We start from the raw sequence: 14,529 nt of genomic DNA, 5'->3' as shown, positions 1-14,529 counted from the left end.
AGCAGTAACCTCAGTGTTAGTGGGTGTACGCGAGTATGTGTGTGTGTGTGTGTGTTTGTGTGTGTGTTAGTGTGAATGTGAATGTATGGGTGAGCAGAGTGGGAGGGGGCAATACCACCACGGCTCAGGGACAGCTACTCAGACAGGGAAAAGTAGCAGAGTAAGAGAGAGAAAAGAGCAAAAGACAGAAGGAAAGAAGAGAAAAAGAGAAGCAGGGGTTGAAGAAGAAGAGCTGCTATGGGACACTTTGTCCCACTGTGAGATGCAGGACCTGGAGCACATAACTAAACTGGCCCAGACATGAATGTAAGTTGGAAGAGATTTTTGTTGCGATGAACGTGTGGTGGATCAGCTCTCTGTCCTCTGTTTGATTTGGTTGTTGTTTGAAGGATGGGAGGTGTTTCCTCTAAGACACTGGCATACTAATTATTATAAAGATTGGAAATGTAACTCTAAATGTGCTGTTCTTTAATGTTTACTACTCTAGCACTTTATTCTGTTCTAGCAGGACTGATGCCAGAGTTTTTCTTTAGTTTCACTGAGTAATCATTAAAGCTGCAAACTTTTCATATATATTCATATAAAATGGTGCCATAGAATAGAACTGTTTGTGTTCATGACCAGGTTTTTCCTCCAACGTTGTTGTTATGTATTGAAAATCAAAATCACACCGCTTGCCATTCAGTGAGTCACTGTCATAAATTGCTACTTGGTAAAATCAAGTGCATGTGATTCTACTTGAGGTTAATTATTATTAGATTTGGTATTTGTGACTAAAAGCACATTTCCCTGTGTGAAAACATTACTGCTTTTTCTTTTGTACTTTGCCATTTTGATTGGTGGGCCTCTGTTCAATCATGAGCTTTCTGGATGTTTGAGTGCCACATGATGTTTGACCTTGAAAGTGAGCATTGCTCACCAGTTCCCTGTGAGAGTGTGGCTGCTGTAAAGAGGAGAAGAAAAATGGCAACATGCTTCTTTTATGAAATATTCAGCTGAAATAGCACTGCTGCTCTGAGCACAGAGCCAGGCTTCCCCATTCCTTTCTCTGAGCCCCATCCACTTCTCCTGAACTCACAATTCACCAAACACCACCAACATTAGAGACAGAAGGACGAGGGAAGCAGATTAAATCAACATATGATCATAAAGTTAATCATTTTTTTTTTCAGTTTATAGGTCATTCACGGAATCCACTGTTGCCTAAAGCATGCTGCTGCTTTTCAGTTCCCATCTGGTGCCTCAGAGTTGCTCGTATGTTCATGAAAGAATAGAAAGTACTCCTCAGAGACAAAAGGATGTGATATTTCTCACTTATCTGTGAACTATATCAGTGTTTGATGGTGAAACTTTTAATTCTTTTCCCACTGTTCATTGGGGAATGCACTTGTGGGCTGTGTTATATTATGCATTAGAAACTATGTAGGGCTTATGCATGAGTGGCTACAGCAGAGACCACACACACATAAACCAGGCCAGTTCAGCTAAGAGCACCTTAAGACTGAACAGACTATGCCTAGCTGAAAGTATTGCGGGTAATATCCAGAGCCAGCACATGTGGAGCTCCAGGTGATTGAAAATGGGCCCCACCAGCATAATGTCACATCCACCCAGCAAAATGTATCTTGTATCAGACAGACATTGTTCCTTTTCTTCAAGTTTAGTGAAGTTAGCACTGAACATGTGAACATTTAGTGCAAACTAATGTAGTGCAAAAAAGAGCTAAATATGTGCAGGTTCATTTAGTCCACAAACAGAAGTGCACAGTGATACAGAACACCATTAACTATGTGTACAGATCATACCAATTTCCAATCAACTATAACAAACAAAATGTTCAACACAGATATATGTATTAATGTTATATACATTGTACATATGGATAGTTTATGACTACATTCCAGTGGGATTTATGGTGACGAAAATTTTAATTAACTTTAAGAGACAAAACACACAGCTAGATATCTTGGACACCATAAATATGTCTTAACAGCTACGTAAGCAAGCTAGCAAGCACCAAGCTAAGCACCTAGCTAGAAGTCTGTCATGGTCAAAAACAGTTTCATTCTAGTTTTGTAGCTTCATCTCGCAAATTAGTCCACATAGTAAACATTAGTAATAACGAAAACAATAAAGAATGTAAAGTTTAACATGTGGTTGTTCTCCTCTTTTTCTGTGGAAGAAGATTGCTGTTTTATAATAATTAAAATAAAGTTTATAATTGCAGGACCTTACCTCAGATCTAAAGATGTAGGTTACAACACTTTAAAAAAAGTATATTGATGATGATAATGATGATCAATGATGATGATATACATTATATTACCTACTAAACCCTCCAGCTGCAAAAGGAAATAGAAGTGAGCATTTGTGTCAGAAGTTAGACTTTTATTTCAAATATCTGTAACTCCAAAATTACTTAAAATCACACTTTTAAAAAAAGATCACATTTAAACCAGGTTGGTGAAATCCAAACGTACATCTGCATGGAATATCTGAATTTCAACCACTTTATTTATCTCTCCCTAAATAAGACCAACCCACTTCCAAAGTTTTGATTCAGGAATTCGATATCCTCTGCCTCTGTAAAGTGCAGCGCGCCGTCAGCAGGCCCTCATGTAACACAGTCAGTGGGAGTTAGTAACCAGTTTCTCTGTTCACGCAGCACTCCAGTGCAAACGCAGTGGACCCCAGTGAAGAGAGCACAGACACTGAGGACAATGAGGAAGAGGACCTGGGAGTGTTGGATGACCAGAGGAGTATCATCCTTCACCTGCTGTCCCAGCTCAAACTGGGCATGGACCTCACACGGGTATGTACACACACAGGCACACACAGTGCTCATTGTGTTTGATTGGCTTGGACAGAAATCCCATTCACAGGCCTACTCTCCATATCAAACACACTAATCATATTAATTATATGACTACACAACTCTCACTGTTGTCTGTCCCTTGTAATTGATTCTACTACATGTTAATAAATTGTCTAGATCAAACAGTAGTAAATTTTTAAAAATATACAAAATATTCCTGCATAGGAAGAATATTGGTCATACAATATTCTACAGATGCAGCAACAATGTATAATATATAACGAATAAAACACTTGGGTGTGCTTATACTGGAAAATAATCAATGATGCAGTCTGATGTGGCCCACCACGAAGCAGTTAATGTATGGATGTTGATCATCTTTTAATAACAGCATGTCCCAGAGTGTTTTATTCCTCTTATACTACATCAATGTGCCAATGTTAGCCTTTTTTTTAATTAAAGAATGAGACTTGTACATTTTCTCCAATAATAATTAAATTTAATGTTGTGCTAAAATAAGAGCTGTAGACAATAGTTCCCTCACCAGTTTCAGTTACTAAGATAAAAAAAAATGCAGCTTGTCATGTTAGGGAGAAACTGCAAAGCTGTCTGTCCTAAAGATTTTCCTGTGTTGGAAAAATTACAGGTTTACCTCTGACTGTTACAAAGTGCTGACACTGGAGACTCCTTTCATAAATGCTAAATAAACATCTCCTCCTAAATAAAAACCACCGTCTCATCAATTACACATAAATCCATTCATGTGGAACATGAACATCTTAGAACGAGTGCATTAATATAAACCTTGCAGCTGGGAATAATGTAAGAGCCGTACTGTTTTACACCCTTCAGAATTGAGCTTTCAACTGCGCTATGGTATTAAATCTTCTAACAAGCCATTATATACAATATTTTTTCTGTAGTGATTCTCACAGACACATATGGAAGCACATGTGGGATATCATTTCATCATTTCAATTCATCTTTTTTCCACCTTACAATATCCGTGACTTCTCAGACCATGATGAATGATGGTCATGATGAATTTGACAGAGGTAATGAAAGTCTATTGATTAAAAAGCTTGTCGTACATAGTACTCATAGAGAAGAGCAAGTAGTTTTTTCTGCCCATATATTTCCTGCAGGGCTTGTCTGAGGTTAAAAGCATTCAGCAGGGATCAATGCAGGTTGGATGAGTAAAGATAACGATGTGTGTTAGAGATTGTTAGGCCTGGGGCGAAAGGACAGCACATTGATCCAGTGCGGGTCAGATTGAACGTCACACACAGAATCACACGTTTATTAATATGTCTCAGCAGTGGATTGGGCCTCATCGATTAGTGAGTGAGTAACGTGTGTGTGTGTGTGTGTGTGTGTGAGTGACAGTGTGAATTAGGAATCAGCAGAGATAGCTCTTTTGAATATGCTCAATACTCAGCCGTAGGGCTGTATTCAATAATTCAAAACTGATGACCAATATTCACTTATTTGACTATAATTCTATAACATCTTACTATTATTGTAAAATAATAATTGTTTTATTAAAACAATGAAAAGGATTGTGGTTAAAAATGATGAAGTCAAAACAGTGTGTGTAAAGATGTAAGCAATGGTTTGTAAAAGCAAACTAATTCATAAAAAATCTTTTGGTTTTGCTTTTTTTGGTTTTCTGGGTTTTGGAAAGATTAAGGATTTCTGTTTTGGTTTCTAAACCAGGCCATTTTTCAGCTCAGTATACTTTAAGAATAGTGCAGTCTTGTGAGATCCCACCTAATCTTTCTCTGTTTGAATGCTCCTTCTGCAGTGAGGAAGAATACTTGAAACACTATTTTCAACTTTAAACCAGAAGCACCTTTAGTGCCCTATCCAACCATTATCACCATGATGAGTCCTCTCTACTAGCTATACATACAGTTCATTCATTTATTCATCTTCAGCAACCACTTTATCTGGGGTCACAGTGGATCTGAAGGAACTCTGCGACTGAGACACACAATGTAATGCCAGTCCATACATAAAGTTAAAAACCCTAAGTGATTTTAAATAATAACTCAAATAATTAATGTGCTTTCAGTTGTATTTGCCATTGTCTCTGATGACTTACAATGGATTAGTGAAATAATTAGAGGCCACTCTCTTATCTCTCTCCTAGGTGGTACTACCTACCTTTATCTTGGAGAAGCGTTCTCTGCTGGAGATGTACGCTAACTTCATGGCTCATCCTGATATGTTCCTGGCCATCACAGCTGGAGCAACACCAGAAGAGCGCATTGTGCGATTCGTGGAATATTACCTAACTGCTTTTCATGAGGGACGCAAAGGTGCTGTGGCAAAAAAGCCTTATAACCCCATACTTGGAGAGAGCTTTCTGTGCAGCTGGGATGTCCCCCATGAAAAAGTACGGCCCCTTAGGACCAACACTTCTGTCACGGCGCCTTCAGCCACACCCCCCAACTCGGCCAATCCCGCTCACTGCTACCGGCTTCACTTTGTGGCTGAGCAGGTCTCACACCACCCACCGGTCTCAGGGTTCTACTGCGAGTGCAAGGAGCGTGGAATGTGCGTCAACGCCCATGTCTGGACCAAGAGCAAGTTCATGGGCATGTCTGTGGGCGTGTCCATGGTCGGAGAGGGTGAGTTGAACTACATGGTGTGTGTTGAACAGTTGGTCCACAGATTGGATTTCACATTAATTAGGCTCTTTAATACAGTTAGGAAGTACAGAAATTGAATGTTATCATCTGTCAGTTGCATTGAAATGAGCCTATCCCAGGAACCCTGGGTATGAGGTGGGAATACACCCTGGTTGGTATGCCAGTATATCACACGGCAAGATCATGCACACACTCACATTCACACACTCATTCACACCAGGGTCAAATTTAGCATAGCCAATCCACCGAATGTTTTTTGGGAGGTAGGAGGAAACCGGAGAACCTGAATGAAACCCAAATGGCCAAGGAGAAAATGTGAAAGGAATGAACCGAGGACCCTGGAGCTGTAAGCAGCAACACTACCCACTGCGCCTAGCACAATGTCACCTCATTTACTATTTCATATAATTCAGACCTGTCATTTCAGAAGGTGTATTGCTTTTAGCATCATTATGTTTACTCCTCACCAAAGGTTTTACACATATTTCATGTAAGACATCATGGGAATATTGCGTATATTTCTAATTTCTAATATTTCTATTTTATTTTTCTAATTTCGTTAGACTGTGGTGCATTAGACCTCCTTGGAACAGTGTTTTCAATACAGCTGTGGTCGGTACATTGTGTAGAGAGTCTAAATGTGTGCCCTTAGAGAAGACTAAAGCTTATCTGTGGAGCTGTGCTATCTCCAGCACTGCTCTCTGTCATCCTTTTAACAGAGCACCCAAAGTACATTCAGTCTTCACATAAGCTGTCTGGTGAATGGCCAAGCCTCAGGCTATATGATGGCTACTACTGGTACTATCTATCTCTCAGTCAGCTAAGCACTAGGGAAGAATATCCTAAGCTTTTCTCTCTAAGTCTGCCTCTCCCAATTCTGGTTTCTCTACAGACCAGAATTAAAATGTATGAAACATGATACACGCATACACAGTACAGCAGCTCTCCCGTCATTCCGTCAGCATGTTTCCAGCCCTAGCAGGCACACAGGTGCTCAGTGAAGTGGATAAAGTTGCTGCTCCTGCAAGCTAACCTCAGCCTATTAGTGATTCACTCTGATTAGGCCAGCATTAATTACTTACAAGACAAATGGAACTAATTCTCCTTTAGATGAGCAAGGTAGGTAATTAGAGACAGAGAGACCTGATGGGGATTAATGAGGATTTCTTAAATGATGTGTAATGATTCCACACACTTTACCACAACACAGAGAAGCACAGTAAGCAGGCTTTAAAGTGTGGGTTTTTTTTTTTTGTTTGTTTGTATACACACGTGCATCATCAGCGAAATAGAATTACTGACACCCTTCATAGAAAAGTTATTGTATAAAATAAACATTACATATAATAATTAAAATTTTTCCACTCTGATGTTCTTCTATCAAGAAATGCTCATTTGACTGTCCTTTTAAAAAATAGTACTTTCTTTAAAAATATGTGTGCCAAAATTATTGACATGCCTAAGCAATATTTTTAAATGCAATTAAATAAATGCAAACAAGAGACAGATCACTGTCTTAGCAGAATTAAGGTAATAATAAAAGTTTCACATTTAAAATAGTTGGCACTTTGGGCTCCAGAGTAGTGCAGTAGAAAAGTGTTTGTCTGGTTGTCGAGAGATTATGAGCTCGACTCTCCACAGCCATCCATTACCGGGAGTCTGTTTATGTGGAGGAAGGCAGGAAGTGCTTTCCTCCAAATGTGTTACACTGCCTGTGATGCAGTGTGAGCAGAGGTTTAAAAAGGTTGAGGTTGGTTTGGCTTGGAGGAAGCATGTGTTTGCTTTCACCCTCTCCAGCTGGTAAGTGTTGCATGATGAAGAGTTGGCTGGTGGGTGAGAATTGGCCAAGACTGGAGTGAGAAAATGGGGGAAAAATTAAAAAAAAGAATTGGAAGGACTGAGGAGCACACAGTGAAGAGGACAACGAACAAGAGGAAAAAAGACACTCAAGTTCACAGCTTTAACACTGCATATTTAGTTGAATTTTGTAGTTGTCAAGTTTGAAAATCAGCTGAACTATAACAGGCATTTGTGCTGTGGTCAGATGAAACCAGAAACAAACTTTTGGTCAAGCACAAGATCACATTGCTTGATGGAATTGTAATTGGTGCTAAAGCTGGTTGCCTGTTCCAGGAGATTTAGACTTGACCATAGATAGAGCTTTGAGCAAGATGATGACCCAAATAGACACAGAAATGGTTAAATAAACACAAAATCAATGTTTAGGAATGACCATGTTACAGTTTCCACTATACTATCTCCAAAGGTTCACTGGACACACACAGAGCGAGCTCTGTTCTCTTGCGCACTCTTCTGGAGGCAGTATGAAAGTGCTGACCTCAGCAGCATCACATGTCACATGGCGGTCCCATGCTTCCCTGGAGGTGCAGGGGCACGGAGCCATGCTCTAGCTCTCTCCTGCCCTCCTCTCCTGGGGAAACAGATGTGTTTGTGTCAGGCCTGGCCCAATGCCTGCAGCAAAACGTGCTACAAGACAGATGACTGTTATATAAGAGCTGGAGAGGGCCAGTCCTGCGAGGATACACACGTTGTGCAGGCAGCATTCTGCACATGACAAAGAGAGGATGAAGAGTCATTTAGATGCAGCTTAGATACATTTTGTTAGAAAGATTCATTTGTATTTTTAGTAGACATTTCTGCATCATCCACTCTGAATACCAATGCCCAAGCAAGTAATCTGGTGAACTGGGAAGAGTCCCGATAGAGAGATGTTCCTGATAGAGTCCCTGATGGTGTTAAAAAACAGTTTTTTAAATGGTTGATGATGAAGGCTGATTTTGAGACAGTGTAGGCCACAAAATGTGACTCTACTACATGCCATTAAGAAGAGAGTTGTAAATACTTTACATTGTGATAGCTTGACTCCACTGATTAATTATTTATTGTAGATCAGTGGTTTGAACTGTTGTGACATATTTGATCGAATTTCTTATTCGGCTACGTGGAATTGGTGGTTTTATTGGTATTTTTTTATAGGGTTTTATTATATTAGTAAGATTAGTAAGGTCATTTTACTAAGTAGACCTTACCAATGTTAGTAATGTTAAAGTAAAACAGCTGCTATTTACCCCAAATATATTATCATAAGCAGGTATATAACAGATATATACAGGGTACATGTTGTTCCTTAAAAAAACATAAAATTACATTTTACAAATATAAGACCTTACTATTGCATTGTCTTAAAGTTGAATATACTATATATAATGTTAAATTTTGTGCTATAAATATTTCTAAATTATATGAATACTAGCTGTAATGTATGGTCAATTACCACAGACAACTATTTCAGTGTGTTTCCCGGTATTTATACGATGAGATCATTTTACACCAGACACAGTAAGCACTCATTTCCCTTCTGTAAATGTCCTTTTACCATTTAGATTAAGGGTCATAAAGCATCTTTCTGTTCTCTGCCTATGACGTAGTCACTTGCTGTATATACTTTATACTGTATACTTGCTGTACATACATACATACTTTTATACTTTACGGTACACTCACTTCATAGTCTATTTATTGTCTAATGTTATATGTTTGTTTTTATAACACCAGTCAGAAGCAGTGCTCCTAATTTTGTTGTATACAGAGATGTACAATGACAATAAAGGCTCATTCATTCATTCATTGTACTTTATCAGTTTTTGATAAAAAAGGCACCTGTAGCACCTGTCGATGTTGTTACTCGCTACACTTGCTGTTAGGACAAGATGTTAGGATCACTTCTGCAGCAATGTCCTGAAGCTGTGAAGGTTTGGTGTGAGCATTGTTATTTGTGTGAAAATTTTAGATTTTGGATATCATCATTGCTAATCTGTCTTAAAAAAGTATTACTGTATATTTGTTAACCACCCCCTAAGGAAATAATTATAATACTTAAAGTCAAATGTAACTAAACAGCACATATGGTATTAATTGTATACTGGATAGCTTTGCAGTTCAGTTTTGTTAATAAATGCAAATTGAGAGAATCAGAAAATTAGCAGTCTTTTATTGAAGATGTTGCACTGCCCAAAGTGATCAGGTTGTATGGATTTTTCTCGATATAAATGGCCCCCCTTCTGCCCAAACCTCACATGATTTGCTACGTCATAAGTATGAAACATCCCATGCAACTGTCACAGCATATCTATTATTGGGCCTTGTTGTGAATGTGAAAGTCAGGATTTGTAACAAATCCACCTCTAGAGTTGATGATGAACTAAAATATTTTCTGTTTTTGTGTGTGTCAGGGGTGCTGCACCTTTTGGAGCATGAAGAACAGTATGTGTTCACACTGCCCTGTGCCTACGCCCGCTCAATCCTCACCGTGCCATGGGTGGAGCTCGGAGGAAAAGTGTCCATCTGCTGTGCTAAGACTGGCTACTCTGCCACCGTCACCTTTCACACCAAACCCTTCTACGGGGGAAAAGTGCACAGGTGAGTGTGTGGTTCAAGGAGTAGAAACATTTTAATGCCCTTGGACTTTCTAAATTTACAGAGCTGTATTTCAGTAAGTGACAGTATCACGTAAACCACAATTTAACAATGTCCCGAGCAGCGTAAATAACTACCCCAACATTATAGGCAAAATCTTCTTTCAGCTAAATGCATGACTGTGTTACCTCTGACAGGGTGACGGCTGAGGTCAAGCACAATCCCACCAGCACCATTGTGTGTAAGGCTCAAGGCGAGTGGAATGGTACCCTGGAGTTCACATATAGTAGCGGAGAAACCAAAGTGATTGACACATCGAAACTGCCAGTCATTAAGAAGAAGATCCGCCCACTGGAAAAACAGAGCCAGTATGAGTCCCGGTAAGAAAATATACATATTCCATATGTCCATATATACAATATAGGGAAAAGGAACATACTTTTTCAATATAAGTTCATTGGCCTTTAGCAAGCCCACCGTATTTCACAAAAGTAAGAATAATTAGTTTATTGTGTTTAAACGTACTATGCATTTATATTATTTTGTGATATACGTTAGTCTTGTTTCTTAATAAAAGGATAAAAGGATACAGGAGCACGAAAGGAAAAGAGAGATGGGACATGAGAAAAAGATAGCTACGTACCCCTGGAGAGCTTGTATGTAGTGTCTTTTAACTAAGAACACTGTTTTCTTGCCCATCCCCAATGGATCTCTTATGCACCATGGCTCCTCTCACGCTACTCCATCTCTCTGGACCACTTACTTAATGTGTAATGCTGCGTATTGCAGGGAGAGAGCCAGATCCATGTCTGATCAAACAGGCAGGGTAGAGCCGCATCAGAGTACCATAACGCTATCAGACTGGCATTAGCATTGCAGCCTAATGCAATCAAAAGAGGATAGAGATGCACTAAGCTGGTTTGTGCAGGCAGACAGGCATTCAGGGCAGCCTGATTTCCATTCTACACACACACACACACACACACACACACACACACACACACAATCATTGCTACAACACAGCACAGAGACATGGACAGAATATAACTGTATTGATTAGGAACAATGCACAAGAGAATTTTTCAGTAATGTGTGTTTGGCATTTTGCAATTCATTTAACAGATAAATACATAAATTAAGCCTGTGATTAAAATATTGTATAATTACAAAGTGAAAATCTATTTATTTTGGAAATGAGTCCAAATCACAGTTATTTAAATTACTAAATTGTTTATATTCTGGGAAATAGAACCATCCAATTGTACCACAGTGCTGCTGAATTCTCTAATCTGATTGGTTGGAAGGTTAACAGCTTAATTAATTAACAGCTTGATTGACAGCTCTGACAGTAGTTGCAACAAAGTAAAACCTATACTCGTTGAAGTTATCTGTTAGGAGACATTTCTTTAACATCAATCAGTGAGTTTTACGCCATGGGAGAGTCTTCAGTCTTCTAAGAGGAATAAAACACTTTGGGCCATACTGTTATCACAGCATCATGGATTATTTTCCTATAACAGCACACCCTGAAGTGTTTTGTTCCTTCCATAATAACTACAGGAGCACGCAGGAGTGGAATTGAAAAAAAAAAAACAGTCCCATCTGACACCACTGTGTTACATGGTCATTGCAATATTTTAATAGGATTTACACTGTCCTTAATAGTTGAATGAAATGCTTGCTGTACGTGATTCTTCAAAAATGTTCGGTGTGAATGTTAGAATAACCACTAGTACCAAGTGCCCTTTATTAATGCTTCACCATTTTTATAGAGGAACCCTCTCAAATCTCCTTCGTAAAGACTTCGTGAACATTGAACATGTGCTGTATTCTGATTACTTTTGACTGACAGGCGGTTGTGGCAGCACGTGACAGCAGCGCTCAAGGCCGGAGACATCGACACAGCCACGGAGCACAAACACCAGCTGGAGGAGAGACAGCGCAGTGAGGAGAAGCAGCGAGCGGCCACCAACGCCGCCTGGAAACCCAAGTACTTCATCAAAGAGGTGAGATGTCCTGGTAGAATTCGATAACACTCATCACAGCCGCTTTCTCTCCATCTTTCCTCTAGTGTGTGAGCTGAGGCTGCAAAGCTGAAAAGATTATTGCAACACGGTAGCAGTTCCATCAGTTTTTTTTTTTTTTTTTTTCACATATACTCACTTGGTTAGACAGAACGTTAATGAGAGTGAGAAGCCTTGTCGAGTGAGTAGGCAAGTGCAGGCGCTGTGTAATTTTTTATATTCCTCTGTAGAAGATTTACAGACTGCAGAGCTGTTAGACCAACATCTCATATCAGAGCACACTCTCATGTCTCCACTGTTAGCTTATTAAGAATCAGACTCATAACATTCGAGATAAATCCACCAAATATATTTACTCTCTTCCTAGCAAATAGAATAGGGCTGTTTCATGATGTTTAATGTGTGTGTGTGTGCAGGGAGAAGGCTGGGTCTATCACAATCCTCTGTGGAAGACTAACTGTTGAGGAGAGAGAGAGAGAGTGTGTCATGAGCTAGCTGTCCGTCACAGAGCCCAGCCCACAGATGGGCGGGGCCACACGGGGAGAGTGCTGGCCAGCCAATGGAACCAGAGGAACCGGACTTCACAGGAGCAGGAACGAGCCTGACCGTTTCCTCTGAGTGTTAAAGGTGCCAAAAAACAAATATTCCAACCCAAAAGCAGAGTAACCCACTGCAGCAGCTCCCCAAAGAGCTGTCCTTCTGATTTGGAGACAGACACACTCAAGAAAATTACTCTTTCCAGCCTGTGACTGGAGACATGAAAGTCAACCAGTATACAACGGAAAGATTTCACATTCTTTTCTTCCTGAATTCAAATTTATTAATCCATCCATGCTTCCTGAAGGATCGGCACTCGAGTTTCCTTAAATGGAACACCCTGGACCTTGAACACTAATAAATAATATCTGTGCTGAAAGTATCAACCCTGATTAACCTCTTCAAGTCAGAATGTGTTAAAATGCAGCAAAACGGGGCAAAATCCTATTTTTTAGACCCACGACTGCTTATTAAAGTGAATATACAGGATTGTGTGAAATCACTGAGCTTAGCATTAACGTCTGACGCAAGTAGTCGTGAAAGTGACTGTATTAGATCTCTTTGCATAAGTATTCAGTCAGTCATAAGAGAAGACAAAACTTGTAGCTCTTGAACTAGCTGCTCATAACATTCCAGTATAAGGTCTAAATAAATGAGGTTCCAGATTTAAATCACTGTACCATGTGTTGATTGTAATGCAAGGACTCTTATGTGATGTTTCTCTCAGCCGAGCCAAGAAAATGACAGTGATTCTACTTGTATATCAAACATCCAAAACAATGAGTGTCTGAAGCATAGTTTAGTTGGTCTTTAAAATGATCTCAGTCTGATGATATGTGGAAAACTTCTTTTAAAACCATGTTTAAAATATTTCCTTAGTGTAGCAGCTTTTGCATCTCTGTCCTGTTTCTGAGAAAATCAACATGCACATGAAAAATCTGTTCAGTAAAAGGATTTGTTGTTAAGTTCGCTGGTGTTATTATTAGTTTGTAAATTCATTGTAAGATTTGGTTTTGTACATGCTTTTAAGACTGCAGTAATTACAGAATTATGGTATTCAGAGACAAGATGCACTTTGTATGCTGTATGCCATGGCACACACTTTATTTTCCTCATCCAACATTCAGCCAAATGTGTATAAAGAAGAAAAACTGTTGCTACCTTGGTAATCTTTTGTAGTACTCTAGCATTTACTACGAATCCCGACTGAACCTTTAATGAGCGTCTCTTAGAAAGCCTTTGACATCTTTAACGGCCACTGATCATATTTTCCTCTCTATAGTTTGTAAGGCTAACCAGTTATGTTTAGAAAGTTGGCTTGGGATACACACGACTCTTACAGGCCTTACTGGAACGCACTATTTTTGCACGTTTGTTAAGATTGAAAAAATAAGTGTAAAGTTTAGGGTAAATAATGTAGAATAGATCTGTGAAACGTGTTCAGTGCTCCATGTTGATGTGAAGAGTCTTAGGCGAAGTGATGTATAGCATCGTAATGTAATTCAGAGCTTAGACCAAACACTTTGTGCACCAATGTAGAAACTATGCAACATGTTCATTTCACCATATACAGGCAGGGAGATGATGATACCTTCCATAGTACACTATAACGTGTGTTAAAATAAACCTTTCTGTAGAAATACATGCTGTATTTTTTCCAGTCACAATGACATATCAGAGTGAAAAATAGAGGACTGAACACAAATTGGTTGTAACTGGAATTTAAATTGTATATAATAGGTTAGTATTTCAGTAGTATTTGAATATAAACAACCGTTTGATATTTTTATGTACTTGTAAAAGTTGACTCTTGAACGGCTGATTTAAACCCATTTATGGTTTACTTAGTTAATGGTTTAACACTCCCCCCACACGCACTTTTTTTTTATTTTTAAAAATAGCCTCATTTTAAAACTTCACTAAAGCTAATTTGACAAATAAAACAGCAACTTTTAAGGGTCGCCATGACAACAGGACTAAGCTTGTGCTGCCATCTAGAGGACACAAGACATTCATGTAGAATGAAAATTCATTTGTATAGTGTATTCACTTTGCCAGTCTT

At 39.1% G+C, this 14,529-nt stretch overlaps 1 protein-coding gene across 6 annotated transcripts in view; it reads left to right on the top strand.

The window, feature by feature from the left end:
- The window catches only part of osbpl10b (oxysterol binding protein-like 10b), a 40,921-nt gene extending 27,298 nt beyond the window's left edge, over window positions 1-13,623 (top strand). For all 6 annotated transcript variants that reach the window (XM_026913989.3, XM_034310776.2, XM_053237942.1 and 3 more), the window contains 6 exons: window positions 2,666-2,812; window positions 4,968-5,448; window positions 9,723-9,909; window positions 10,104-10,286; window positions 11,759-11,912; window positions 12,347-13,623. In XM_026913989.3, the coding sequence (XP_026769790.1) occupies window positions 2,666-2,812; window positions 4,968-5,448; window positions 9,723-9,909; window positions 10,104-10,286; window positions 11,759-11,912; window positions 12,347-12,394 (1,200 nt within the window). In that variant the 3' untranslated portion in view covers window positions 12,395-13,623. The remainder of the gene's footprint in view (window positions 1-2,665; window positions 2,813-4,967; window positions 5,449-9,722; window positions 9,910-10,103; window positions 10,287-11,758; window positions 11,913-12,346) is intronic.
- The last annotated feature ends 906 nt before the right edge of the window (window positions 13,624-14,529 follow it).

The sequence above is a fragment of the Pangasianodon hypophthalmus genome, chromosome 1 (genome assembly GCF_027358585.1).
Source record: "Pangasianodon hypophthalmus isolate fPanHyp1 chromosome 1, fPanHyp1.pri, whole genome shotgun sequence".
NCBI lineage: Eukaryota > Metazoa > Chordata > Actinopteri > Siluriformes > Pangasiidae > Pangasianodon > Pangasianodon hypophthalmus.
Note: the sequence above shows the minus strand (reverse complement) of the source record. Positions and strands in the feature narration are given on the sequence as shown.